Genomic DNA, 25,948 nt, shown 5'->3' with positions numbered 1-25,948 from the left:
GAAGCTGACAGCTCCGGACGTAGAATACGATTGTTGCTAAAAGCAGAGAAACTATCAGCAACTCCTAAAATAAGCGACTATTTCACATTACACCTCTTCCACATTCAATGCGTCTTTGTTCTGTTACAAAATAAAACCCACAAAAATGTGTTGCTGCCCCCCCAATTATGCGGCACTGCACCCTTACTGAAGGCAGGCTACGTCACGCATAACGCTCCCGTCACAGCCGCTTACATTCAGCACCACTGCTAGCTTGCCGGATTTAGCCGAAATGAGCGCTAACTTGACCGCTGACCCGTTTCCGGTTCCCACAGTCCCGCCCCCTCCCCTGGTGCGCAGGCGCAGATTCTCGCGAGATGTGACAGGCTGTCTCTTCATTCAAACAGCAACAAGCGGCGGAACAGCAGCAGGAGGGGACGGCGAGCAGGTAATATTTAGCTCTTAGCTGCCGCTGCTTTATTAACCCAGTCACTCTGCACTTAATATGTGTATCCCTTTCTGACACTTTTTATTCAGGTCAAGAACATGTGTAATCTGTTGCCAGCAATTCTCTTTTAAAAGGGTTCTCCGCCCAAAAGCTATATTCGTTTTTTAGTTATTTGTAAATATAATTGACATCACATTTTTTTTTCTCTTTCTGACTTAAAACAGTGTAAGGGGAGTCAGGTCTCCTCAGCCAGCTTGCATCGTTTCAGGAGTCACAACCAGCAGTACATCCTATAAAAGCCATACAGATACTGCTGTCATTAGCAATTGCATTTATAAATAACTTCAAAAACCATCTTAATTAAAAAAAAAAAAAAATATGTAGGGTTGTTGCTTATAATAGCATTGTTATTGCATTAAGGATGAATGTTGAGTGTATATTTTTTGGCAAAGAACCCCATTAAGGGATCTAGTAAGTGTGGAAAATATCTTTGGGAAAAGCAGAAATGTCATTGAATCTGTTCATGTGCCCTGGTATAGTATTTTGCACAAATATATATATATATATATATATATATATATATATATTGCAACAAATAGAAGCCGCTCTCACAGGACTTAAGCCGAAATAAAGGAGTTTTATTGAACAGGGGAACTGACGTCTCAGCTGTAACACCAGCCTTTCTCAAAGTGTATATATACTATATATATATATATATATACTGTATATATATGTATTTATAATATATATATATATATATATATATATATATATATGTGTGTGTGTGTGTATATATGTATTTATAAGTGATCAACCAACCACTTGTATTTAAGTAAACCCTGTATTTTCAGTAATGAGCTCAATGGAGCTTTAGATCAGGCTACCGTCCATGTATCTCCTAATAAAGACTCTAAGTTTAGTTTATCCCCTGGGCATATCAGTGGGGCTTAATTTACTGCAAAATTAGCCTTCATAATTCACTTGAAAGAAAGTAAAGTTTTGCAGCTGATTGGAAATGACTGTATTTTTAGCATTTAGCTCACATTACTATAGTAAAGAGGTTCCAGATAAATACTGGATATTTAATGCTCAGAGCAAAACTACAAACACTTGTACAAATCAAATTAAGATAATAAAGATTAGTCTGTGGTATCAGAACACAAATAACATGGAAGCCTTTTTTTATATTAAGAGGCCCTTGCGCATAGGTGGTTAAATGTGCATGTATTAAAATATATGCTGAAAGGATCACAACTCTTTGAATTTTTAAAGCAAATAAGTGTTTTTATGATGCATAGAAGCATAAAAATACATTTCTGAATGCTCCTGGGTGCAACTAGGAACAATAACCACGGAGCTCATGAGTTTAGGTGCACTCAAAAATACATTTAAAAACCTATGTAAGAGCCCCAAAGCCACATCCCTACTATGGACTTTCAAGGATTGCTGCTTTGCAAATGCCTTTTTGCCTCCATAATGACCGCTGCTATGCTGCAGCCACTGACCCTTGTGGTTTGTGACCCTTGCTGTAGACAGTATTTCCCAAGGGACACTTGCTATGTGATGTGGGGATTTGCACTGATGTACTTGGTTAATCACAAGGCTTGCTACTAAGACATAAGCAGTTGCACTGTGAGACTCATCTCTTCTGATTACTCTTGTGCATGTAGAATAGAAATTACTCTGCCCAATAAATCAATAATGAAGGTACAGACGGCTGTGTATTTACCCAGCATAGATGCGGCTCTCTCCTAACTGTAGCCTACTAAATGAGATAGGGCTGAACTGGATGATCTGTGTGGCTTGTGCATCCTTAGTTTAAGGCATAGTGAATCAAAAACCCTTCTTATATAAAGGTTTGTTTTTTTTAGTGTGATAATAGTAATACGCCAATTATTTTTCTCATGTGGCGTAAAAAAAAAAAAAAACAAGATACTTGATAACCATAGATACACTGTTATTATCAGCAGTATTTTTCTGCAAAACAACTCCAAACTGATTACCACCCTCCCTCCTTTCTGAGTTTCCTATTTGGTGTTGCTTGTTATATTATCTGGGTATTCCAGCAGATCTTGTGACTGTATTTACTACATTTTATAACTTGGGTCACAAATCACAAAGTTTGGCAGCTAATAAAGAAATTTGTTTGGGAGGTACCCTGAATAAATTGAATAATGCACAAAGTTGATATTATTCAGAACGTTGTCAACAAAGCTATATACATATCCAACTTCAAATGCATCTAAAAGCTCATCCGTCTCAATGAGAAAGATAGTGACATGTTAATCCATTTAGAAATTTTTTTGTATTGTGTTTTGTGCATGAGTCGGTTTCTCCACTGGCGTAGATATTCCAACAGGGAAAGCTGATTCCCCACCTTATGTTTGGCGATAAAGCAGATGAAGTTCCTTATGCTCCATTCAGCTATACAGATCTTAAACAATATGGACTTTGTGTTTTACTTAAAGGGGACCTATCACCCACCCATAAAAAGCTGTATAATAAAAGTCTAATTACAAAATAACCCTAATTTATTTTTGCCCACATTCCTTTATTATTAACACATCCATACCCATTATAAAGCTATTTAAAAATCACAGCTGTCAATCATATATTGCCTGCCCCATCTCTTTGTCTTAGGCACAGAGGCAGGGCAGACAATTACTTTAACTTTTCAATCTTTAATTCCTAGACGTCGCTGGCCTCCTCATTCCCCCTCCCTCCTAACCATCCAATTGTGTAGCCAGTGCATGGGCTTGTGCATCAGGTTCTTATCCTTGGACATAAACAAGTTTTTGAGGCGATACAAATCTCCCTTTAATAACAGTGCCCACAAAATGGCACCTTCCTGATTGCTGTAATTGAGAATTCCAAGACTGAAGGAAACCTGATTTAAATAATTTATATAGTGTAAGTGAAGTTTATTTTATTTGACAAGCACAATAGAAAAGAATTTGAAATTATTTCTTAGAGTGACAGGTCCCCTTTAAAAATCTGAGCTGTCAATCATATATTGCCTGCCCCACCTCTATGCTTCAGGCATATAGGTGGTGCAGGTATTTACTTTCCATTCTGCTCTTCCTGGATGTCACTGCACTCTTCACATTCCCCATTTTTCCTCATGGTCTATAGCTGTGAAGCTTGGGCATCAAATCCCATAAACAAGATTTGGATGATGCAAATCTTGCCTTTAAAAATGGTCCTGCTTGCTTGCTGTGATTATAAATTCCAAGACCAAGATTTATATTTATACAGTGTAAGTAAAGTTTAATTTGCTTGATTAACATCAGAAAGGATATGAAATTATTTTTTAGGGTGACAGGTCCCCTTAAAATGCATGTGATTATTAACCCTTTTTCGGGCTGATCATATGCTAAACATAGGGTTGTCACCTTTTCTAAAGAAACATACCAGCTTTCCAATTTTTTCTTTTCTTTTTGCCTATTAATAACATTAGTGTCAGGGACCCCCTAGCTGAACATAGGAGTACAGAAGATTGCTGACATTGTTTTATACAAATATTTTTGTGGATTTATATTTAAATGCTGTTGTGTTAATTGGCTTATATTGTGCTAAATATGGTTGATCATGTCCCTTTTCTCAGTCACACCATTAAGATTGATGTTTACTATTTTATGCCAAATTTATCTAAACACTTCTTTTCAGAATTCCCCCCTCCCTTGTTGAGCAACTTTAAGTGCCAATAAGAAGAGATTGCTGTTTAACTGACATAAAGGTGATGACCTTATGGATCATTTATCAACACTGGGCAAATTTGCACTTGGGCAGTAACCAATAGCAACCAGTTTTGTTGGTTGTCATGGGTAGGGCACAGTAACCCATGCACAGCCCCACTGAGTCAAGCAAGTACACTGTACCAGAATTGAAACTTTACAAAAGTGTATTTTTACAAAGCTACACACAATGAGACCGGTCACTTATGTTTACTTTTAAATCAATGAATGTTTTGTCCTTATAATGTTTTTGGAGCTCATTAAACTTTGATGGTTCATTAAACCTTTTCCATGCCAGGCTGCACTGATTTGGCAGCTTCAAGTTTTGTCAGTAAATACAGTGGTGTGAAAAACTATTTGCCCCCTTCCTGATTTCTTATTCTTTTGCATGTTTGTCACACAAAATGTTTCTGATCATCAAACACATTTAACTATTAGTCAAAGATAACACAAGTAAACACAAAATGCAGTTTTTAAATGAGGGTTTTTATTATTTAGGGAGAAAAAAAATCAAAACCTACATGGCCCTGTGTGAAAAAGTAATAACTGGTTGGGCCACCCTTAGCAGCAATAACTGCAATCAAGCGTTTGCGATAACTTGCAACGAGTCTTTTACAGCGCTCTGGAGGAATTTTGGCCCACTCATCTTTGCAGAATTGTTGTAATTCAGCTTTATTTGAGGGTTTTCTAGCATGAACCGCCTTTTTAAGGTCATGCCACAACATCTCAATAGGATTCAGGTCAGGACTTTGACTAGGCCACTCCAAAGTCTTCATTTTGTTTTTCTTCAGCCATTCAGAGGTGGATTTGCTGGTTTGTTTTGGGTCATTGTCCTGCTGCAGCACCCAAGATCGCTTCAGCTTGAGTTGACGAACAGATGGCCGGACATTCTCCTTCAGGATTTTTTGGTAGACAGTAGAATTCATGGTTCCATCTATCACAGCAAGCCTTCCAGGTCCTGAAGCAGCAAAACAACTCCAGACCATCACACTACCGCCACCATATTTTACTGTTGGTATGATGTTCTTTTTCTGAAATGCTGTGTTACTTTTACGCCAGATGTAACGGGACACGCACCTTCCAAAAAGTTCAACTTTTGTCTCGTCTGTCCACAAGATATTGATCTTGGCAATCATTGAGATGTTTTTTAGCAAAATTGAGACGAGCCATAATGTTCTTTTTGCTTAAAAGTGGTTTGCGCCTTGGAAATCTGCCATGCAGGCTGTTTTTGCCCAGTCTCTTTCTTATGGTGGAGTCGTGAACACTGACCTTAATTGAGGCAAGTGAGGCCTGCAGTTCTTTAGATGTTGTCCTGGGGTCTTTTGTGGCCTCTCGGATGAGTTGTCTCTGCGCTCTTGGGGTAATTTTGGTCGGCCGGCCACTCCTGGGAAGGTTCCCCACTGTTCCATGTTTTTGCCATTTGTGGATAATGGCTCTCACTGTGGTTCACTGGAGTCCCAAAGCTTTAGAAATGGCTTTATAACCTTTACCAGACTGATAGATCTCAATTACTTTTGTTCTCATTTGTTCCTGAATTTCTTTGGATCTTGGCATGATGTCTAGCTTTTGAGGTGCTTTTGGGCTACTTCTCTGTGTCAGGTAGCTCCTATTTAAGTGATTTCTTGATTGAAACAGGTGTGGCAGTAATCAGGCCTGGGGGTGACTACAGAAATTGATATTGAAATTGAAAATTGAAATTGATAAACCACAGTTAAGTTATTTTTTAACAAGGGGGGCAATCACTTTTTCACACAGGGCCATGTAGATTTGAAGTTTTTTTTCTCCCTTAATAACGTAAACCTTCATTTAAAAACTGCATTTTGTGTTCAATTATGTTATCTTTGACTAATAGTTAACGGTTTTTGATGAGCAGAAACATTTAAGTGTGACAAACATGCAAAAGAATAAGAAATCAGGAAGGGGGCAAATAGTTTTTCACACCACTGTATGTGCTGTGACAAAAAAAAAGCAAATGTGGAAATGTATCTACGGAGCCAGCATGACGGGACACTTGCACCTCTGGTGTAGCTTCTACTTGATGGGTTAAACGCTTTTGAACACATCAGGCATTTAACTTACAACTGATGTAATACAATAACTGCCATATTGTACAACAGATGGCACTTTAGCACTTTAAATGGGATTTTGCATTTTGATGAGATTACTTTTTAAATCTGGCCTACTAGCCACGGCAAACTTATGTTCCCTGAAAGCAAGTTATTAAGTAGGTCATTTGCATGTAAGATCATTAAAGGAAAATTCTGTAGCAAGGGGGGCTCATTAGATGTCAGTTGATGTCGGCTTTCTTCTGTGGGGGAAGGGGCAGGTTTAGTTCTCCTTTAGGATAAAAGCCATTAATACATTTTTATACACATAACTTAAATATTTACCTATAATACATTTTGTTGTTCTCCATTAAAAAATTTTTCGGATGTTAGGGCAGTGGTACACGGGGAGATTAGTCGCCCCTGCGACAAGTCTTTGTGGTCGCGGGCGACTAATCTCCCCACAATGCCATCCCACCGGCTAGAATGTAAATCGCCGGTGGGATGCCATACGCGTCGCTGCGATGTCCCACAGTCACCCAAAGTTGTCTTCGGAGGAAACTTTGGGCGACTGCGGGACGCGTATGCCATCCCACCGGCGATTTACATTCTAGCCGGTGGGATGGCATTAAGGGGGAATTGTTCACCCCGTGACAACGAAGATTTGTCATGGGGCGACTAATCTCCCCGTGTACCACTGCCCTAAGAGGTTACTTATCTGAGAGCCAAAGGGAATGATGTATGTACAAATCAATAAATGCTGGGACTGGAGAATCCAGACGAATTCTCAGGCAAAACTCATGGTTAATAACAATTTTGTAACGGAATAGTGTCCTAATGAACAGGTGCATTTACCAAAGCCTCTTTAGGTTTTAATGTGTCAATTGGTCAGAAAAGAATTTGCTTCCTGAAGCAGCTGAATTCAGATAATTACTATGAGGGGTTCTACAGCAGTGCTAGTGATACATTGTGCCTTTACAAACAAGCAAATATAGAAAATCTGGCCAGAGTTGGGCCAAGTTCTTTTGGCGCCCAAGGCCCAGTTCCCAAACTTCTTGCCCCCCATGCTGTTAACAAGCAACCTATAATCACTCCCCCCAACACACACACACCTCTGCAGGGACCAATATGCAAGCAGATAAGGGGAAAAATAGCTTTATCATTAGGGGTGGGTGGTATAACAACTGCAATTTAGCTAGGTACCCAAGCAGGGTACCTGTGTACCACCTGCACTGTCAGGGAATCAAAACTTTCTGCCTGAAACTCCAATCGAAGGTCCTTCACAGACATGTAATGGCAAGCAACAAGAGTGGTAATTTAGGTAAGGCACTTTATACGCCAGGAATTGTAGAGGAATTTACAAACAATATACTTCACTTTAAAGCACATACCTATCTGAAATGTCACCTAAAATGTGACTATTAGGCATTTGTTAGGCAAGATAAGCAAGCTGAGATCCACTCGCACTGCTGACACATCTACTATTTGCTGTTACTATATTTTGTCAACCTGTTATGGAACACAAATAAGAAAGGATTGTTTACATAAATCAACTACCAAATTCAACAGCCAACCAAATAGACACTGTTGTTCCTTTTGATTACTTTAACAAGTAATTAAATAACTCCTGCCTTTACCTTTATCTATATGCAGAATTATTTATCATGGAGGAATCAGAAACTGTATTGAAACTTCGTCGCCAGCTAAAGGAGGCAGAAGAGGAAAGAATAAAAGCTGCACAGTATGGACTGGAACTACTGGAGAGCCAAAGTGATCTCCAGAATCAGCTTGAGGAACAAAGAAATGAAATGACCAGCACTATTGAAGTAAGCTTTTCTGGAAATGCAAGCTTTATGTTTGTAGAATTAACAAAATAATTCATTAGCCAAGTAGTTACAATATATAACTTTATTAGGGAGGTATGCAGCATTCTAATCACCTTTTGTGTTCTGCATAATTTAATTCCAAAGGGATTTTTTATTCTCTCATAGAACTTGGAGCAAGAGAAGTACTCCCTTCAAAGAGAAGTTGAACTTAAAAATCGCATGCTAGAAAGTCTGACTTCGGAATGTGAAAACATAAGACAGCAACAGAAACTTTGCCTTGAACAACTCCAAGAACAGCTTGAGAGGAACCATCATCGTGAACTCAGTGAGATTAAAGATAAGGTTTGGACATTTTAAAGAAAAATGTTTTACTTTGTTTGAAAATATTCTTGCATTTGTGATTTAAGGGCATAGTTTACCTTCCAAAAATGTATCTCGGCTGTTGCAGATAATTCACCAGTAAGCCAGATGCAGGATCTCTGAACTGAACTACATTAGTTGATACATTTCTCAGCACTGTATTGTCAGCTCACCACAAACCTATTAACATTGTTAGTGTGTAACTACTATAATTGTGAAATAACATGAAACATGCATGCATTTTTACAGTGTGGTGTAGAAAAATACAGCAATAGAATTTTTTGTTTTGTTTTATTTGCCAACAGAAAGTGAATATTCATATGTATCTTAGAACATATAAATAAAATTGTAATAATTGTTTGGTATTCAGTTGACATTTCAGTATTTTTTTGTAAAGGATTCAATATTTTGGTAAGTCATGTTTTTTGAATTCCTATGATGTACTCATCTGTTATCTGTAGCTTGAGAAGCTGAAAGCTGAGCTTGATGAAGCAAGACTAAGTGAAAAACAGCTGAAGCACAAATTAGAGTATCAAAGTGAAGTACTGGCCAATAAATCGGAAGAGCTGCGCATGATGTCTGAGCGTGTTCATGAAACCATGTCCTCTGAAATGTTAACCCTTCAGCTGGAAAAAACTGAACTTGAAAGTGCAAAGGTGAATAATTTTATTTTTCCATAACACAAAACAGTTTTTTTTTTAAAATTGTTTGCCTCCTACCTATAATACTTTTTAAAAAAAAATTATTATTACTATTATTACAAATCTTAATCCCCAACCCTTAGGGCAAACACACATGGAGCTATTTAGTCACGGCTTATAAACACCAGAAAATACCCTGCCCACTCCTAAAAATTACAAATCTGATGACGTTTTGGCCATAAATAGTTGCTAGACAACAATCGTAGGAAAGTTACATGCCAAGAAATACATTGTAGGTCACTCATGGATATTGTGAAATTTAATTATCGCTATGCGCTAGAAATGATATAACCTGTCCAACTGACTTAATGACTAATAACCATGGTATGAAAATTGTCAGGACAATAATTTGGAGCCCACGTGTGGTCCAAAAAAGTACAAAATTTTGTTTCATACATGTGTGAATTGCCAGCTTTAATCTACTAACCTGTTGATTCTTGTAGTAAAACATAAAATAAAGATAAATAACTACAAGTAGTGAATATTAGAATGGCTAATACTGTAGTATCAGTATCAGGTATAGTTATCAGTATTCACACTTTAAGATATGATCGCTGCTAAACAACTTCTTTATTACCCACAATAGCTTATAGCCTTTTATCGGACTGCAAACTAGATTGGATCCAAACACAGATGGATACTCGCCAACTTTATCTACCTGTTTGTAGTTACCTTAAACCCATTCACTTATGCCCAAATTTTTTAACAGGCCAATTTAGAACAAGAGGTGAATGAATTACAGTATCGAGAGCAACAGCTTTTACTGACAAATGGTACCCAGAGCAGACAGCTGGAGCGTCTTCAAGATGAAAAAGAAGATCGAGAAAAGGAAGCAGTGGGCTATTTTAAAGCTTTAGAGGTATTCAGAGGTGTTTCTTTATGAAAGTGTGCATTTGTGCAATTACAGTCAGATAAAGTATAGACAAAGCTATTATATTATAATTATTTTTATGTATGTGTCCTATAATACAGAAAGCCCGCGAGGCAAATCAAGACCTGCAAGCTCAGCTTGACATTGCTTTGCAACAAGCTCAAGACCCGAACAGTAAAGGAAATTCCTTATTTGCAGAGGTAAGGTAAATGTTTGATTATTAACATACTTTTAAGAAAAAAATGTATATGTATATATGAGTGAAGACACTTTAGCATTGTCTTGAAGTTGGAGAGGCTATGGGGAATCCCTGTCTTAAAAAGTTCTTGTATGCATAAGCGCTCTGGCACACGGGGAGATTAGTCGCCCGCGACAAATCTCCCTGTTCGTGGGCGACTAATCTCCCCGAGTTGCCATCACCTAAAGCGGCGTGATTTTGGCAAATCGCCAAAGTTGCCTTGCAAGGCTTTTTCGGTGATTTGCCGAAATCGCACCGCCGCGTGTGCCATCCCACCGGCGACTTACATGTTTGCCGGTGGGATGGCAGGTGATGGCAACTCGGGGAGATTAGTCGCCCGCGAACAGGGAGATTTGTCGCAGGCGACTAATCTCCCTGTGTGCCAGAGCCCTAAAATGCAGTTGCTAAACCTAGTTGTTTTATTTTGTAGTGGTATTCCAGGTCCTTAATTATTTACTTAATCAGCAAGTTCTCCCTTCTCAACCTCAATGCTATCAGGTCTTCTTTTTTCTTATTTTGATTTATTTCAGCAGGGACAAGTTGCACTGGGGCAACAACTAAAACTGCTGGCAGTTTATACCAAAACATATTACAAATATATAGTGCCTTGCAAAAGTATTTTGACTCTTAACCAGTTTTTACATTTTACTGAATTTTTTTTTGAAAATGTTGATCTTAAAAACTGTAAAAATAAAAATTTTAGAATCTCTTTTAAGAAACCTAAAGCACAAACACATAATGCTTTCTAGAAACACTGCATAATCTGCAGATGGCTCTAGGGCATTTTAATTTGCTGGTGTTTTGGGTGTGAGAACACTTCTTTTTATGCAGTAATATATTTTAAGCTTGTATAACACTAGCCTTAAGTACATATTTTAAAACAAATAATTTGTAATTGTAAATTATTTGACTGCAGCCTTGTTAATAGTATTCTACCTAGTATAGCGATATAGGTAAGGTATCTATTTTCCGGAAGCATATTACCCAGATATCTCGATTGCAATATGGCAATACCATTTCTTATAGTATACTAGTTAAACAATGATTTTTAATATTTTACACAGTTTGACCGAAGTAAGTGTGTGTGGCAGGGGTCCCCAACCTTTTCGTACCACAGTCAAATGACTTGGACAGCAACACACGCATCATAAAAGTCTCTGGAGGTGTAATAAATAAGGGCTAAGATTGGCTATTACGTAGCCTCTATGCACACTATCAGTTTACAGAAGACTCTATTTGGTAGGAAATCTTGTTTTTATTCAGCCGAAACTTGCCACCAAGTCAGGAATTCAAAAATAACCACCTGGTTTGGGGGCACTGAGAGCAACATCCAAGGGGTTGGTAAGCAACAAATGACCCCCAAGTCACTGGTTGGGGTTCACTGCCATAAGGCGTGGTGCTGCACATTACAGTTAATCTGGAAACCTAGAGGTTAATAAATCTTTTTTTCCTAATTTTTATTAGGTTGAAGATCGCAGAGCTGAAATGGAGCGTCAGCTAATTAGTATGAAAGTCCAATTCCAGTCTCTTCAAAAGCAACATGCCTTCTCTAGACAGCAGATGCACAGAATGAAGGTAACATTTTAAATGCCCTTGTCTAAGGATTTCCTTTTGTGTTGAGATGGAAATGGTAAAATGCACCTCTTCGTAAGTATACCATAAAGGCTGGACTGGAATTCAAAATAAGCCATAAAATTTCAAGTACACAAAGCCCCCCACGACCCACTAAATAGTAATTGCATCTTACAGCAGCCTCCAGAATCCACAGATTGCCGGTCCGAACCTGATACCATATTTTGTATTGCTTATTACCATGCACTAAAATAGCACACTGCATTCTGTGAAAGCATTTACCCCTTTGAATATTTGACAAGTCATGAGTTACCCATTCACACAAACAGTAACAACACATTAAATACCTTATTAAAGGCCTGAGTTATGTGCATGTACTCATATAATGTCATGTGAACAAGCTTTACATCACATTTATAGAGTTCGTTTGGAATATTCATCTAGGAATGTAAGGGGAAAATATGGCCCCCATCCCTCAAAACTGCGTTTTTTTTAGTCTATCGTTCATCAAACAATTACATTTTTTTAATTAAATTTACAGTGTGTAACTGATGTATGAACAGTATACTAATTTTTTTTTCTTATTTTTACTACTAGGTGCAGATAGCAACATTACTGCAACTGAAAGGTTCTCAAAGTGACCCTGAGCAGCTAGAACGCTTACAGGCTATGGTAGCACAAAAGAACAGCGAAATTGAAACACTTGTTATGAAAGTGCGACAGCTAGAAAAATCTCAGGTTTGTCTTCAATTCAATCTTTTCCTGCCCTTTTTTTTTATACTTCTGTTCAATATTTTTACCATGTAAATAGTAATTAACCGTCTCACCAAAAAAAGATGAAACATTTCTGAGTGCATTTCTAATATATACAATTTAGTCATTTTCAGTTATGTTGGGTTTTGTGCTCGCTACTATGCACATTTATCTCCCTTTCTCATTTAGATTTTATAGTCCGAATCAGAGAAACCACTGCATCATTTATGTTATGCTCTGGTGGCCAGCTGTTAAGCATAGAAGCTTTCATTCTAGTGTATATAAAATACTGTGATTAGAAAGACTTTGCATTTTGACTTACCCTTGTTTTACTCGCCAAAAAATGTCTTACATAAGCATTATTTTCAAAATAAATGCAAATCTAGATACAAGTAAAATATCTTGTTATATACAGATAGTAAGTAGCAGTGGCTATTAAAAGGCATGTGCCAGAAACACTTTAAAGATAAGATAATAGGCTTCTGCATGCTACTCACTGTACGTTAACACAGTGTTCCATCCTACTGTTAACATATACAGCAAATCTGTGAAAATGGACCAGTAGCCAATAGCAGTGATGGATTGGGACAGGGTGATGAAACATACTATGTGGATTTACTTAAAATGAAGCTTGTGAATTCAAGGTATGTTGGACAATGGATTTGTAGTATAAAAAAGACTAATCATGTTTTGCTATGTTTGTATTATTAATTTTGTAGAATATTGTTTTTTATTAGCTAGCATGTATAAGGTCTAAAGTGCAGCATGATGGAGCAGTGGTAAACACCCCTTCCTTGAAGTCCTGGGGTCCAAGGTTCAATTCCAGCCAGGGCACTAATTTCAAGAATCTATTTCATTATCCCATGATTGCTTAGGTTCTCCCATGCCAGTAACTGCAAAGGTAATAAAGTTAATTTAGTAAATTATTCATATTTTAGCATTAAGAATGATTTTCCCTATGAGGGAAATCTCATCCTGCTGTGGAAAATGATCTAGAGGTCAAGAGCTGAAGACCTGCTGCTGGATAAATAATCTTCTTTATGAGCACAGTTGTTCTTGCAGTTGCCAGATAAGTGGTGGTGTATAAACCTTGCTATGGATAATAACTTGGCTAATAGGGAGCCAGTCAAGCCAGTTATAGCTGTTAATAGTTAAAAGAGAATCTAAATGCAAAAAATACATTGCTGTAAAGTTGAGTAGTTGAGCACTTTTGCAATTTACATTAATTCTTTATTTTATGTGGTTTTTGAGTTATTAGCAGTACTGGGCCTTTTTATACTGCTAGGCAGGCATGGTTCAACAGATGTTTATTAAGGATTAAATTAACCTTAAGGTTTCTGGCTCTCAGTTGAGCTAAAAGCTGTCTAAAATTAATGTAAATTGTAAGTTCTCAGAGAAGCACCCTTGCATTAGGCATGCACCAAATCCAGAATTCAGTTTTCGGCAGGATTTGGATTCCGAATCCACACTTTTTGTCATGTTAACGCGGAAGTGGAAACATTTTCGACATTTAACCCTTCCAAAACCTAATTAGCATATGCTAATTAGGATTTGGTTCGGTATTTGGCACAATCCCTTATGGGTGGATTCAGGGGCTCACCGAACCCAAAAAACTGGATTTGGTGCATCCCTAGTTTGCATCAATTCATTTTTTGTGTTTAGATCCTCTGTAACCATTTCCCAGAAGATTTTGGTGAAATTAAATTACAGTAATACTATCTGATTTCATTATTAAAAACATCTAATTTAGAATTTCTGTTATTTGCAGTAAGGAAATTGAGAAGATAAAAGATGAACTATCTTTGCAACGGATGAAAGCTCTAGCCGAGAGCCAACGGGTCTTGGAACTGGAACGGAAGCTTTTTGCAAATGATAGGCATCTCAAACTCTCACAAGGCGAAAATATGAAACTCCGTGTCAATTTGGATGAGATGAAGATGAAATATGAACCTGATGGTATAAATTATGAATCAGCTTGCATGTTATCTAGTACTAACAAATGAGTTATACGTACTTTTGCCAAATTTATTCATGCTCCCACCCACTATACTAATGATGCACATTACAACCATCTGAGCTTTAGGCAGCCATGCATAAAATGCCTGAAAATGGCAATATATATGTAGGGCTACTCCTGTTGCTATATGTTTAATTGATTCTTCCTTTCATTTAAAAGAAGCTATTCACACTTCAGTATTTTTAATACACTAATACTTGATTATGGAATTAAGCAGCCCTGTGAACCTTGTAATGCTCCAGTTGCAGGTTGTTTCTGGCCCAACCATCTTAAACTTGGTTGTAGAGACAGCAAAAATTTAGGGCAAGCTCTTTTTACAGAACAAACTGTGTAGATAAAGGCTCAGTTGGCCTCGGTGATGCTAGTGCTTTTTGTTTTTTTCAGAAATTGCCAAAATCCGGACTCAAAAACGAAGAAAAGAACAGCTTCCACTTGATTGCGCAATAGATAACACCAGTGCTACTGTGACTTCAGGCAGTCAAGCTCATGGTCTGTCTGATGCAATTCCAGAAGATATGTGCCCAGCTGAATCAACGGTTCATAGAAACCTTTTGAAAGAAGATTCATCTTTGTCTACTAAAGAGCAAGATCTGTCTTCCGTTGCAGTAAAACCAATAGAACCGGCAAATGGTCAACCTCCAAAAGAACGCAAACGAGTGAGGATTGTGGAAAATGAAAATGATAATCAAGATATAAACAAAAGAAACACAAATAACTGCTCCGTTACTTCTACCTCCCCCAGGTCAGTGTCACCTCCTATAATTGCACAAGCCATTCAAGGAAGATCTTCATCTTTTTTCTTCCGCTTTGTGAGTTGCGCTATCCGCTTCTTCCTGTTTATCTTAAGCTTTGCATGGTGTCTCTTTCCTCCATTCCGGTTACCTCGACTGAACTTTTTTAGCTCTTTTAAAAAGCCTTGAACACTACAGTTTTAAAGAACATTAAAAGCTCTTGTCTTTTTAATGTCATAACAGTTTATTATGTATGCCATTCAAAATAATTTTTCACACTACTGCTGGAATACTGTGTTAATGCAGAGCAATAATAATTAGCATAACTCACAGTACTATTTTGTTCTGGCTACACTTTGAGCGTTTTAACTTTTTGTTTTTTGTTTGTCCATTGACGTCAGAAATTGTGTGTCTGCTGTTACACATTGTATATGTAGATTAACCCACAGGAAAGTCTTGTATTTTGTATAATGTATGTCTTACGAAAACCTCTTTGTTTAGCAGTATTATTTGCATTCCAATGTAGTTGGTATTCCTGGTTGGGGCAACTTGCTTTACTCACACTTGAATTTAAATTCTTGAAGAATTATATGTAGTGAATATAACCATAAATAGGTTGGTTCACCTTAACAGTAACTATTATTATGACTTAGGAAGCAGTATCTTAACATTTTTTGCAGTTATGCTTAATTGTTTTATATTTTTGTGATGGAATTTAAATTGCTATTTAGTTGCCAGGACTATAGGCATCAGGACACAAGCTCTGCTGTAATCGGTTCAAAATGAGCCAGTTTGCAAGTCCCCATTTCTGAGCTCTAGCAGATTTGCACTATTTACATGGGTAGTTTTCCTTTTGGACAAATGTTCAAGAGCTTCGCCTTTTAAACATTGTTTTCTTGTGAAACCTTGGGGGTTGGTTTCAACACTGCTTTTAGCTTTTAAGATTAAGTTTACAAAATTAGCATTTGTTTTCAGTCGCTTACTCTTGTGCCCATTAGCTCAGAGAGAGGCTTGTCGACTTTTACATATGAGACAATTTAAGCGGTTAGGACCATGGACGCATCTTAGAAGTAAGGGATAGTTGTCCTTTATAGCGGCTCGCTACTGCACACAAACCACACAGTCTTTATGCGCTTCTCTGCCCACAGCTATGTGTTGATGCGTCTTCTGATAAGTGTTTAGCAATGTCCTTCTGACAAGCACATACTCCTCTGGGCTCTATCCAAGCATACTGCAGTGCAGGGCAGCCACTTTTGAAAGGAATAGGCTCGGTGCTTATTAGAAACACTAGAGACTGGTATGGACAAACAGAAAAAGCTGTTGCACTTAGAAATTGCTTCAGAACTAAAATTTGACTTTCATGGGGCCAGAGAAATTGCTATAGGGGAAACAGGTGGGAGTCCTGTAATGGGCCCAGACTACATTAAAGGAGAAGGTATGGTACAATAACAGGGAGGGTGGCAAAATGTTAGGAACACCGCAATCATTGTAATCGCTTACCTGATTCCATGGACCAATGCTGCTGTTGGCAGAACACTGCACCAGCCCAGGGTACATGCAAGTGTGCAATTGCCTTTTCCTTCTTATTTCTTAGCGCTGCTTGTGCATGTGTAGTAAAGTGAAAAGGCGAACGTTAACAAAAAAGCCAGCTTTTTCACTATACTGCTCGTGCATCGACCCCGGGATAGTACCCAGGCCGGTGCAGTTTTTTGCTAAAAGGAGCACCTGCCTGGGGTATCAGGTAAGTGATTACAATCGTTGGGGTGTTCCTAACATTTTGGCATTTTGCCAGATCAGTAATATGGCCTGGCCCGGGTGTATGGGGCCTCACTATTCCTCACAGCAATCTTGACCTGTTTTAATAGAATTCCTAGAGCAAATAACAGAAATAACATTCCACATGTAGACTTTCAACCTGTCCAGTTTTGACTCAAAACTGCATGCCCAGTTCCAAATAAAGAACAGGACTCCCCTTGAATGATTCGGCAGTGGATGATCTTCACATCATAGTCTCGTCCCCATGATGTCATAATTCCACCCTGGCATCACTGGCCCCGCCCATGATATCATTGCCTTCCCCCTGCTCGGAGTGCAAGCTGCTGAAAGGTGGCAACCCTATCCATAGGTGACTTAGTTATTAGAAATGCACATATTCCTGATAAGCTTCATCTCCAAACTTAGTTTGTGTAGTAATACAGTATGATGAGGAATCTCAATTTGACTGTGAGGAATCTTGCAGAAACCTTGTATATTTAATATTTCTAAAATGTAGTAATGCATCATGCAAGTTGTAGAACAGATCTATTCATTTAATTTGTATGTATTATGCACTTTGCATGTCTTCACAATGTATGAATGTATTTTAAATTTAAATAAGCAATTAATTGGTACAGATTTTATACACACTGTATTGCTATACACTATTGTTATTAAGTAAAACGTCTTTTAGTTTTCCCCACTCACACTTTGATTGGCAAACAGAGACTGAGCTGAATAATGAACAATCTCTGTAAAGCCCCATGTAAATGTATTGGCACTATATGAATGAAGGATTATATTGGTAATAGAATGCAGAATGTTTAGCTTATGCAACACGTTTGCTTAGTATTAAAAGCCTGATCTATTAAACTTACATTTGAATGAAAGCACAGCAATGAAGTTGCTCAGCACTAATCGGGTTGGGGAATGTTACATTCATTGCATGGCTTCTTATGTTTGATGCAAGGTATTTGGCTGATTTTCACTTTGAGAAACACTAACTGTTAACTGCTATTATTTTAATAAAACTTTTTTTTTTTTTTACCTAACTGATTTTTTTAACATTTTAAGGACAACCACAAACCTTGAGATAAGGTCGTTGTTAAAGGTGACGTAAACCCAAAGATATCATTTTGCACAATAACAGCAAATATAATTACATAGTAACATAGTAAGTTGAGTTGAAAAAAGACATACGTCCATGTCAAGTTTACAATATACATGAATTAAAACTTGAATTTGAATGGTTTTACATTTATTTGTAAATGCATTTACTTTAAGCATTATCTGTCTGTCCTTAACTGTTTCTTTTATTGCTGGACCTGACTCTACACATTCCATTGCACCGTGCACACTTCCATATGCATTATGGGAATTGAAGTAAGGGCTATATAGGGCATATTTATTATAGTGTGTAAGCCAGTGATCTTGTCCATAGCAACCAATCAGCAATTACAGTCACCTACAAGTTAGAAAACAAAATGGTTTTTGGCAGTTGGCCACCTTGCCCCTGCACGCTCATCTCCCCCCCCCCCCCCCTTCCCACGTGTGGTTTGGAAGGGGGGTATGCTGCGATGGATCATTGCCTCTTCTGACTACCCCTAGTTCTGGCTCTGTTGGTTGCTATGGGCAACATCACAGGTTACATAGTTACATAGTTACATAGGGTTGAAAAAAGACCATTGTCCATCAAGTTCAACCCATCCGAGTAAACCCAGCACACAACCTATACTAACCAATCTATACACTCACATACATAAACTATATATATACAACCAGTAATACTAACTGTAGATATTAGTATCACAATAGCCTTGGATATTCTGCTTGTTCAAAAACTCATCCAGGCCCCTCTTAAAGGCATTAACAGAGTCTGCCATTACCACATCACTAGGAAGGGCATTCCACAGCCTCACTGCCCTCACCGTGAAAAACCACCTACGCTGCTTAAAATGGAAGCTCTGTTCCTCTAATCTATAGGGGTGACCTCTGGTGCGCTGATTGTTTTTATGGGAAAAAAGAACATCCCCCAACTGCCTATAATCCCCTCTAATGTACTTGTACAGAGTAATCATGTCCCCTCGCAAGCGCCTCTTTTCCAGAGAAAACAACCCCAACCTCGACAGTCTAACCTCATAGCTTAAATCTTCCATCCCCTTTACCAGTTTAGTTGCACGTCTCTGCACTCTCTCCAGCTCATTAATATCCTTCTTAAGGACTGGAGCCCAAAACTGCACTGCATACTCAAGGAGAGGCCTTACCAGGGACCTATAAAGCGGCAAAAATATGTTCTCATCCCTTGAGTCAATGCCCTTTTTTATACAAGACAGCACTTTATTTGCTGTAGTAGCCACAGAATGACACTGCCTGGAATTAGACAACTTGTGATCTACAAAAACCCCTAGATCCTTCTCCATTAAGGATGCCCCCAACACACTACCATTCAGTAGATAGTTTGCGTTTATATTATTCCTACCAAAGTGCATAACTTTGCACTTGTCAACATTGAACCTCATTTTCCAGTTTGCTGCCCAGTTTTCCAATTTTGTCAAATCGCTCTGCAAAGCGGCAGCATCCTGCATGGAACTTATAGTTTTGCACAATTTAGTGTCATCAGCAAAAATAGAAACAGTACTCTCTATGCCCACCTCCAGGTCATTAATAAACAAGTTAAAAAGCAAAGGACCAAGGACTGACCCCTGCGGTACTCCACTAACCACACTGGCCCAATTAGAAAATGTTCCATTTACCACCACTCTTTGTACTCTATCCTTCAGCCAGTTTTCTATCCAATTACAAATATTATGTTCTAGGCCAATATTCCTCAATTTGATCATTAACCTTCTGTGCGGTACTGTATCAAACGCTTTAGCAAAATCTAAGTAGATGACATCAACTGCCATTCCAGCATCAAGGTTCCTGCTCACCTCCTCATAAAAGGCAACTAAATTAGTCTGGCAAGATCTGTTACGCATAAAACCATGCTGGCACAAACTAATAGTATTGTGAACTGCAATGTATTCAACTATCCTATCCCTTATTACCCCTTCCAGAAGCTTTCCTACTACTGATGTCAGACTAACAGGCCTATAGTTTTCAGGCTGAGAACGAGATCCCTTTTTAAATAACGGCACCACATTAGCAATCCGCCAGTCTCTCGGCACCATGCCAAACCTCAATGAATCCTGAAAAATTATGTGAAGAGGCTTGGCAATCACAGCGCTCAGCTCATTTAATACCCTGGGATGAATCCCATCCGGTCCTGGACCTTTGTTTACCTTTACATGTTCAAGTCTCTTTTGAATTTCCTCCTGAGTGACCCATGCGCCAGTAGCTAAATTACTAGCACTGGGTATATTAAAAGGTGATGTTGGCTTACACACTATAATAAAAATGCCTCTAAGTGTCAACTAATAACATTGTGTTATTAATACATGTATACTCAGGATCAGCAGTGCAAAGAAAAGCAGATAACAGCGTTACTGCTTCCAATATAAGCAATTACATTTATGAATAAAGGTGGCCATATAATGGCAGATGAAAGCTGCCAGTGAACTGCTTTATCAGCTTATCGGCCCACATATGGGGCCCTCCAACTGGCCTGCCTGATCAGTATCTGGCTGAAAATTGTCCAAATATTGATGGGGCAGGTTTGAAAATTCTATTGGGACAAGGAGAGCATTGGTTCAGTGATGCATTCCTCACCCTGATGGGTCTGCATCCCTTCATTGTGTTCCAATACCACCCACATATTGGGGAAAGATCCGCTCGTTTTGGAACCTCACTAAAATAATCGGATCTTTTTGGTTTATGGCCAACTTAACATAAAAATCACTAAAACATTACATTTTGTAAATTTACTTAGAATCAATTCCTTCTTTATGTAAAAATGTTTATTTTGGGTTTACTACGCATTTATTGAACTGGTATTTATTGATCACATGGAACCTCTTGTATCCTCCTTGAGAAATAGAAAATGTTTTGGCTCGTTTTAGCTGTATAAATGATTATGCTTAAGTAACCAATACGTGCACTAAATGTGATTATGAATGTGTTCATTTAACAGTATTAAGAATCCTCTGCCGATTCAGGTTTTTGTTTATTTTATTTACCTGTGCTTTTTTTAATTTTTTTAATTTAATTTTTTTAATATACTTTTAAAGTACCTCTAGAATAGAATGGTATGCTTTTATATAGTAGCCCAAACAGCAACTAAGAACATTGTTTGGCTGTAGATGACATTTTATTATACAGGTATGGGACCTGTAATCCAGAATGCTTGTTACCTGGGGTCTTCTGGATAAGGGGTCTTTCCATAATTTGGATCACCATGCCTAAAGTCTACTAAAACATCATTAAATAAAGGGTTAGGGTTGTTCTGCTTCCAATGAGGATTAATTATATCTTAGTTAGGTTCACACTTTAAGGCACTGTTTTATTATTACAGAGATAAAGGAAATTATTTTTAAAAATTTGAATGAATTAATTATAATGGAGTCTATGGGAGATGGACTTCCTGTAAACTGGTTTTACAGATAACAGGTCCTATACCTGTATTATATAGCCCTATGTATGTTACTATAATTACTGAATGTTTTTACAGTAGGGATACTAGAAACTTTAAAGGATAGCTATAGGCGTTTTAAGAATTAAATATAAGCAAATGGTTCCCTGAGCACTTTTACTATTTACATTTGTTTTTTTGACTGAGCCAGAAACAGGTTATAAATAGGAATTTTTCTTGTCACCTCCTGGTACAAAGTTTGCTTAAGAGAGGGTGATATACTGGTTTAATTTCCTATGCAAGAGGCCTGTCCAATCGGAAGCCTTCTGCATAGGATACCTCCCACTGCTGTCTGTTCACTGTGCTGTGCCCCAGACGACTTACAGCCAATACAGCCGTGTCCCTGTCCATGATCTGACAGAGGCAAATTACTCTCAATAAAGGTACAGGGTCTTGCACAGTGAGCTCAGAGCCAAAGTAGGGAGTGTTTTTATTTACAAGGCCTGAATAGGGAAACTTACTCTGGCAAACATATGCAGGTGAGCAGTTCCTGTATAATTACTTTATACACCTCTTTCCTGTGCATATTATTTTTTGATAATGGGATGAAAAATGTGGATTAGAACATACTGGCTCGCCTAGATCTATTTTAATTAACCTACAAAAAAAAATCTGTTCTTTTAAATCTTATATCCGTCTTTTACAGATGTGCCATAAACTCACCCATTTCTGTTATAGCCCATAGGCAATTGCCACTGTTCTGAAACAGCCAACTGGTAATTTTTTAGAAAAACATGGCAATCCATGGGTGAAATTTATTTGTTCTGTAGATTGTTCTGCTCTGATTTTGTCAGTGTTCCGAGGAAGAATGATGTATTAAGGTTTCATATGCATGGTGGTAGCATGTGGCAATGCATGGGTTAACTGATCTCCTGTTTCCAATTGGGTCTTTATCCATGAGAAAAGAAGGGAAAGGAAATCCATGCCGTTGCAATGATCGATGTTCCTGTGGGTTCAGACACTTTGGGAAACGTAAATGTAAGAGCTTGTGAGTGACCCCATAGCAGGAGCCACATGTTTTGTGCTTTAGGGGGCCATCATGTAGTTGAGGGCTAAAGTAAGTGCATGAGGAAAGAGTTTGTAGCTCCCGATTCTGTTAAGAGCAATTTTTGATACACCGGGTCCTGATTTTTTTTCATACACTGATTGGGAGCCCGTGCTTCAAAACAATGTGCTTTGACACACTCGCACAGGTATGGGACCTATTAGCCAACAGCTTTATACTGTAATGGCTAACTGCATTGTTCCATTTTGTGTTTGAAAGCTGAAGTAAGTGTAGGTGGTGGAACAAGTTGTCTAATATTGGCAAATTTAGCCTAAAAAATAAAAAATAGAAATCATAAAGGAAAGAAATATGTCAGGGGAAGAAGGCTATATCCTTACTGGAATAGGGATAAATCTCTGAGATTATCAGTGGTGTGGGGCAGGTCATTACAGAAGATGGGCCACTATAGGAGAGGTTCTACAGAAGTGAGTAGCTAAAGGTTAAATTTAAGAAGAACCTAAAGGAACATTTACTCAAAAAATTAGTGTTTTATAGTATGTACTGTTGCCCTGCAATGAAAAAACCTGGGCTGTTTGCTTCAGAAACACTACTATAGTTTTATATGAATATGCTGCTGTGTAGCCATTTAAGATGGAATAAAGGAAAACAGGCACCGGTTACATAGCAGATAATAGATACGATCAGTACAATGCAATGGGTTTAGTTCTTACACAGCAATCTAAGCCCACTGTATTCTACAGAGCTTATCTGCTGTGGTGTAACCTGTACCTCTTTTGCTGAAATGGCTGCCCCAAGGCTACACAGCAGCTTATATAAATAAACTGTAGTATCATTTCTAATTTAAACAAACAACTTTAACCAGTGTAGGGCAACCATATATTCTTTTTTAATTACACACTTTGGTGTAGCTATTCATTTAATAGGGGAAGGCTTTTAGTATGTTATAGAGGGACGTATTCTAAGCAACTTTTCAATAAATAGATCTTCGTTGTTAATTTTGTATGGTTTTTGAATAATGAACCTTCCCATTCAGCCTGCAGCTAAAAATGCCGTTTGCTTGTTGTTGTAACTGACCCCGGCAACCAAAAGAAAAAAGACCAACTGTGAGTCTTTTATTTTATTGATTTATGTATTTTTTTCAGCTTTTTTTTTTTTTTTTTCAGGCCCCTTATTATTTATCTCATTTTTTTTTTTATTTAAAATTGCACTCTGGTTGCTAGGACAATTATCTCATAGCGACCAGACAACTGGTTCCGTTCCAAGCCTGAGAGCTTCATAAGAAGGAATAAAAATAAAAAAATATGTATATACAGGTATGTGATCCCTATGCGGAAACCTGTTATCCAGAAAGTTCCGAATTACAGAAAGGCCATGTCCCATAGACTCCATTATAAGCAAATAATTATAATTTTTAAAAATTATTCTCTGTAATAATAAAACAGTACTTTGTACTTGATCCCAACTAAGATATAATTAATCCTTATTGAAGACAAAACAAGTCTATTGGGTTTATTTAATATTTAAGTGATTTTAGCAGACTTAAGTTATGGAGATCCAAACTACGGAAAGATCCCTTATCTGGAAAACCCCTGGTCCCGGGCATTCTGGATGACCGGTCCCATACCTGTATATACCATATAAAATAAATACCAATTTTAAGATTTCGATCTTACATTTTAATATCTACAACCACTATAAAGAGAAAGATCAGGGCTGTCCAACTGGAGGATTTTTATGGCCCCCAGCTTGAGATATAGACACTTTTTATTTAATTCTGCCTCCTTATGATCATAGGGTTCTGGCTAACTAACTAATTAACACAAATGTCTGACTGCCTGATTGTGTGGCAGTCGGCACCCTTTGACCATCAAAGCAACAACAAGCCAAATTCCCTCCTGCCTAATGAGACTAAGCCAGCCTCCCATGAAACAGTGGTTACTTAGGCAAGGCTAAAACTGCAGGCTGAACCAATAATGTTAAAAGGAAAAAAAAATATTTGGAGAAATATAGCAAATAGATTACATATTCAGTTCTTAGCTGCGTTAGACAAAACCGCTGGGAAAAAGAGTAAGGTATACCTAAAGTAAGTAGAATGCAAGTTGTATTGTAGTTCACGCTTTCTCTTAACGGAGTTTAATACAGGCTCTTTGTCATTTTAAGGTATAGTATTGCCTTCCTTCATAGGCCTATAGATCAGTAAGCCAGAGTGGGATATAACAACTATGAGATGGCTACTCCTTTGGCCACTGTGCTTTTCACTTGACATTGAGCGTATGGCACCTCTGTGCAGACATGATTACCTTCACACTTTTAAATATAATCACCACTTGCATCTTAGCATAATCCATTTCAAATTAGAATGACTGTTTATCTATAGGTCAGCTTCTGAAGAGTCCACATCTGAGTCAAAGAGGTTCGATGAAGAGCAGGAAAAGAGAAAGCAAGAGAGGAAATCTCGACTCAGAGCTCCTCCTGTGCTCCACGTGCCTTCCAAGCCTGCCGCAACAACCCAGTGCCCCCAGCAATAAACTCTCAAAGCAGAATACTGTTATTTGCAACAATGCAATGTCTTCATATTTTCCAAAAGATTCTATGAGCAAAGATATATATATTTTTGTCTGATACAAAGTCAGGGAATGGCAGAACTGCTTTCTAACAGAACAGAAAGGCGGATGAGCACGGAAATGAGTGACATAAAGGATAAGTATGATTGGAATCCACTGCTTCATGCAAACTGTTATCTGTAAATATCTGTTTTATGTAAAAATATATTTTTGTCAGTACGTTTTTTTCTCAGCATTGTGTAAGATGCCATGTGTAAACTAGGGTGACCAGATCAATTAAAAATCCAGGGACACGAAAAGCTAGCTAGAAGTGCGGCACTGATTTCAATTGAATGTAAATGCAGTCAGTGCAGCCCTGCAACATGTATTTATTAGATATGTCCCAGAATTTTAAAGCGATCTGATCACCCTAGTGTTAACAACTTTGCAAAAGCCACACTGCCAACATCAACTAAGTGCCCTACACATCAAATGATTATGCTTACATGTTGTTTTGTAACTTTTCCTATGTAACTGGGAGGGGGTGTTTAATAGTATTTTTACAATTATTCCGTTATGTATATTTCTCTTCCTATACTATTTAATGCGTGCGTTATTTTTTATAGCCTAAGCATTCGGCACCTAGTATTGCACATTAACATAAACTTTACATCTAGTTTTGTTACCTTGATTCTGCTCTGAACTGTTTTCTATATAACGGATAATAAAGGTGTGTTTAATGGCAATGAAGCTACTACTACATTTATTATTCATTGTTAAAATATCTATGTAGAAACAATAA

The 25,948-nt window shown here is 37.9% G+C and overlaps 1 protein-coding gene across 2 annotated transcripts; it reads left to right on the top strand.

Annotated features, from left to right (window-relative positions):
• The first annotated feature begins 322 nt into the window (after nucleotides 1-322).
• spdl1 (spindle apparatus coiled-coil protein 1) lies at nucleotides 323-25,892 on the top strand. 2 transcript variants are annotated; one of them, XM_031897679.1, is made up of 12 exons: nucleotides 323-427; nucleotides 7,860-8,032; nucleotides 8,198-8,374; nucleotides 8,854-9,048; nucleotides 9,803-9,952; nucleotides 10,066-10,164; nucleotides 11,667-11,777; nucleotides 12,372-12,512; nucleotides 13,068-13,171; nucleotides 14,296-14,483; nucleotides 14,929-15,286; nucleotides 23,637-23,686. In XM_031897679.1, the coding sequence occupies exons 2-12, from the start codon at nucleotides 7,871-7,873 to the stop codon at nucleotides 23,674-23,676; spliced, it is 1,725 nt and encodes a 574-aa protein (XP_031753539.1). In that variant the 5' UTR covers nucleotides 323-427; nucleotides 7,860-7,870; the 3' UTR covers nucleotides 23,677-23,686.
• The last annotated feature ends 56 nt before the right edge of the window (nucleotides 25,893-25,948 follow it).

Source organism: Xenopus tropicalis, chromosome 3, assembly GCF_000004195.4.
Source record: "Xenopus tropicalis strain Nigerian chromosome 3, UCB_Xtro_10.0, whole genome shotgun sequence".
Taxonomy (NCBI): domain Eukaryota; kingdom Metazoa; phylum Chordata; class Amphibia; order Anura; family Pipidae; genus Xenopus; species Xenopus tropicalis.
The sequence above is the reverse complement of the archived record's forward strand: the minus strand, read 5'-3'. Positions and strand labels throughout refer to the sequence as shown.

Coding starts and splice junctions, on each gene's coding strand:
- spdl1 (XM_031897679.1), top strand. CDS start 7,871: ATGGAGGAATCAGAAACTGTATTGAAACTTCGTCGCCAGCTAAAGGAG. Junction 11,778..12,371: donor AGCAGATGCACAGAATGAAG/GTAACATTTTAA, acceptor TTTTACTACTAG/GTGCAGATAGCAACATTACT. Junction 14,484..14,928: donor GATGAAATATGAACCTGATG/GTATAAATTATG, acceptor TGTTTTTTTCAG/AAATTGCCAAAATCCGGACT.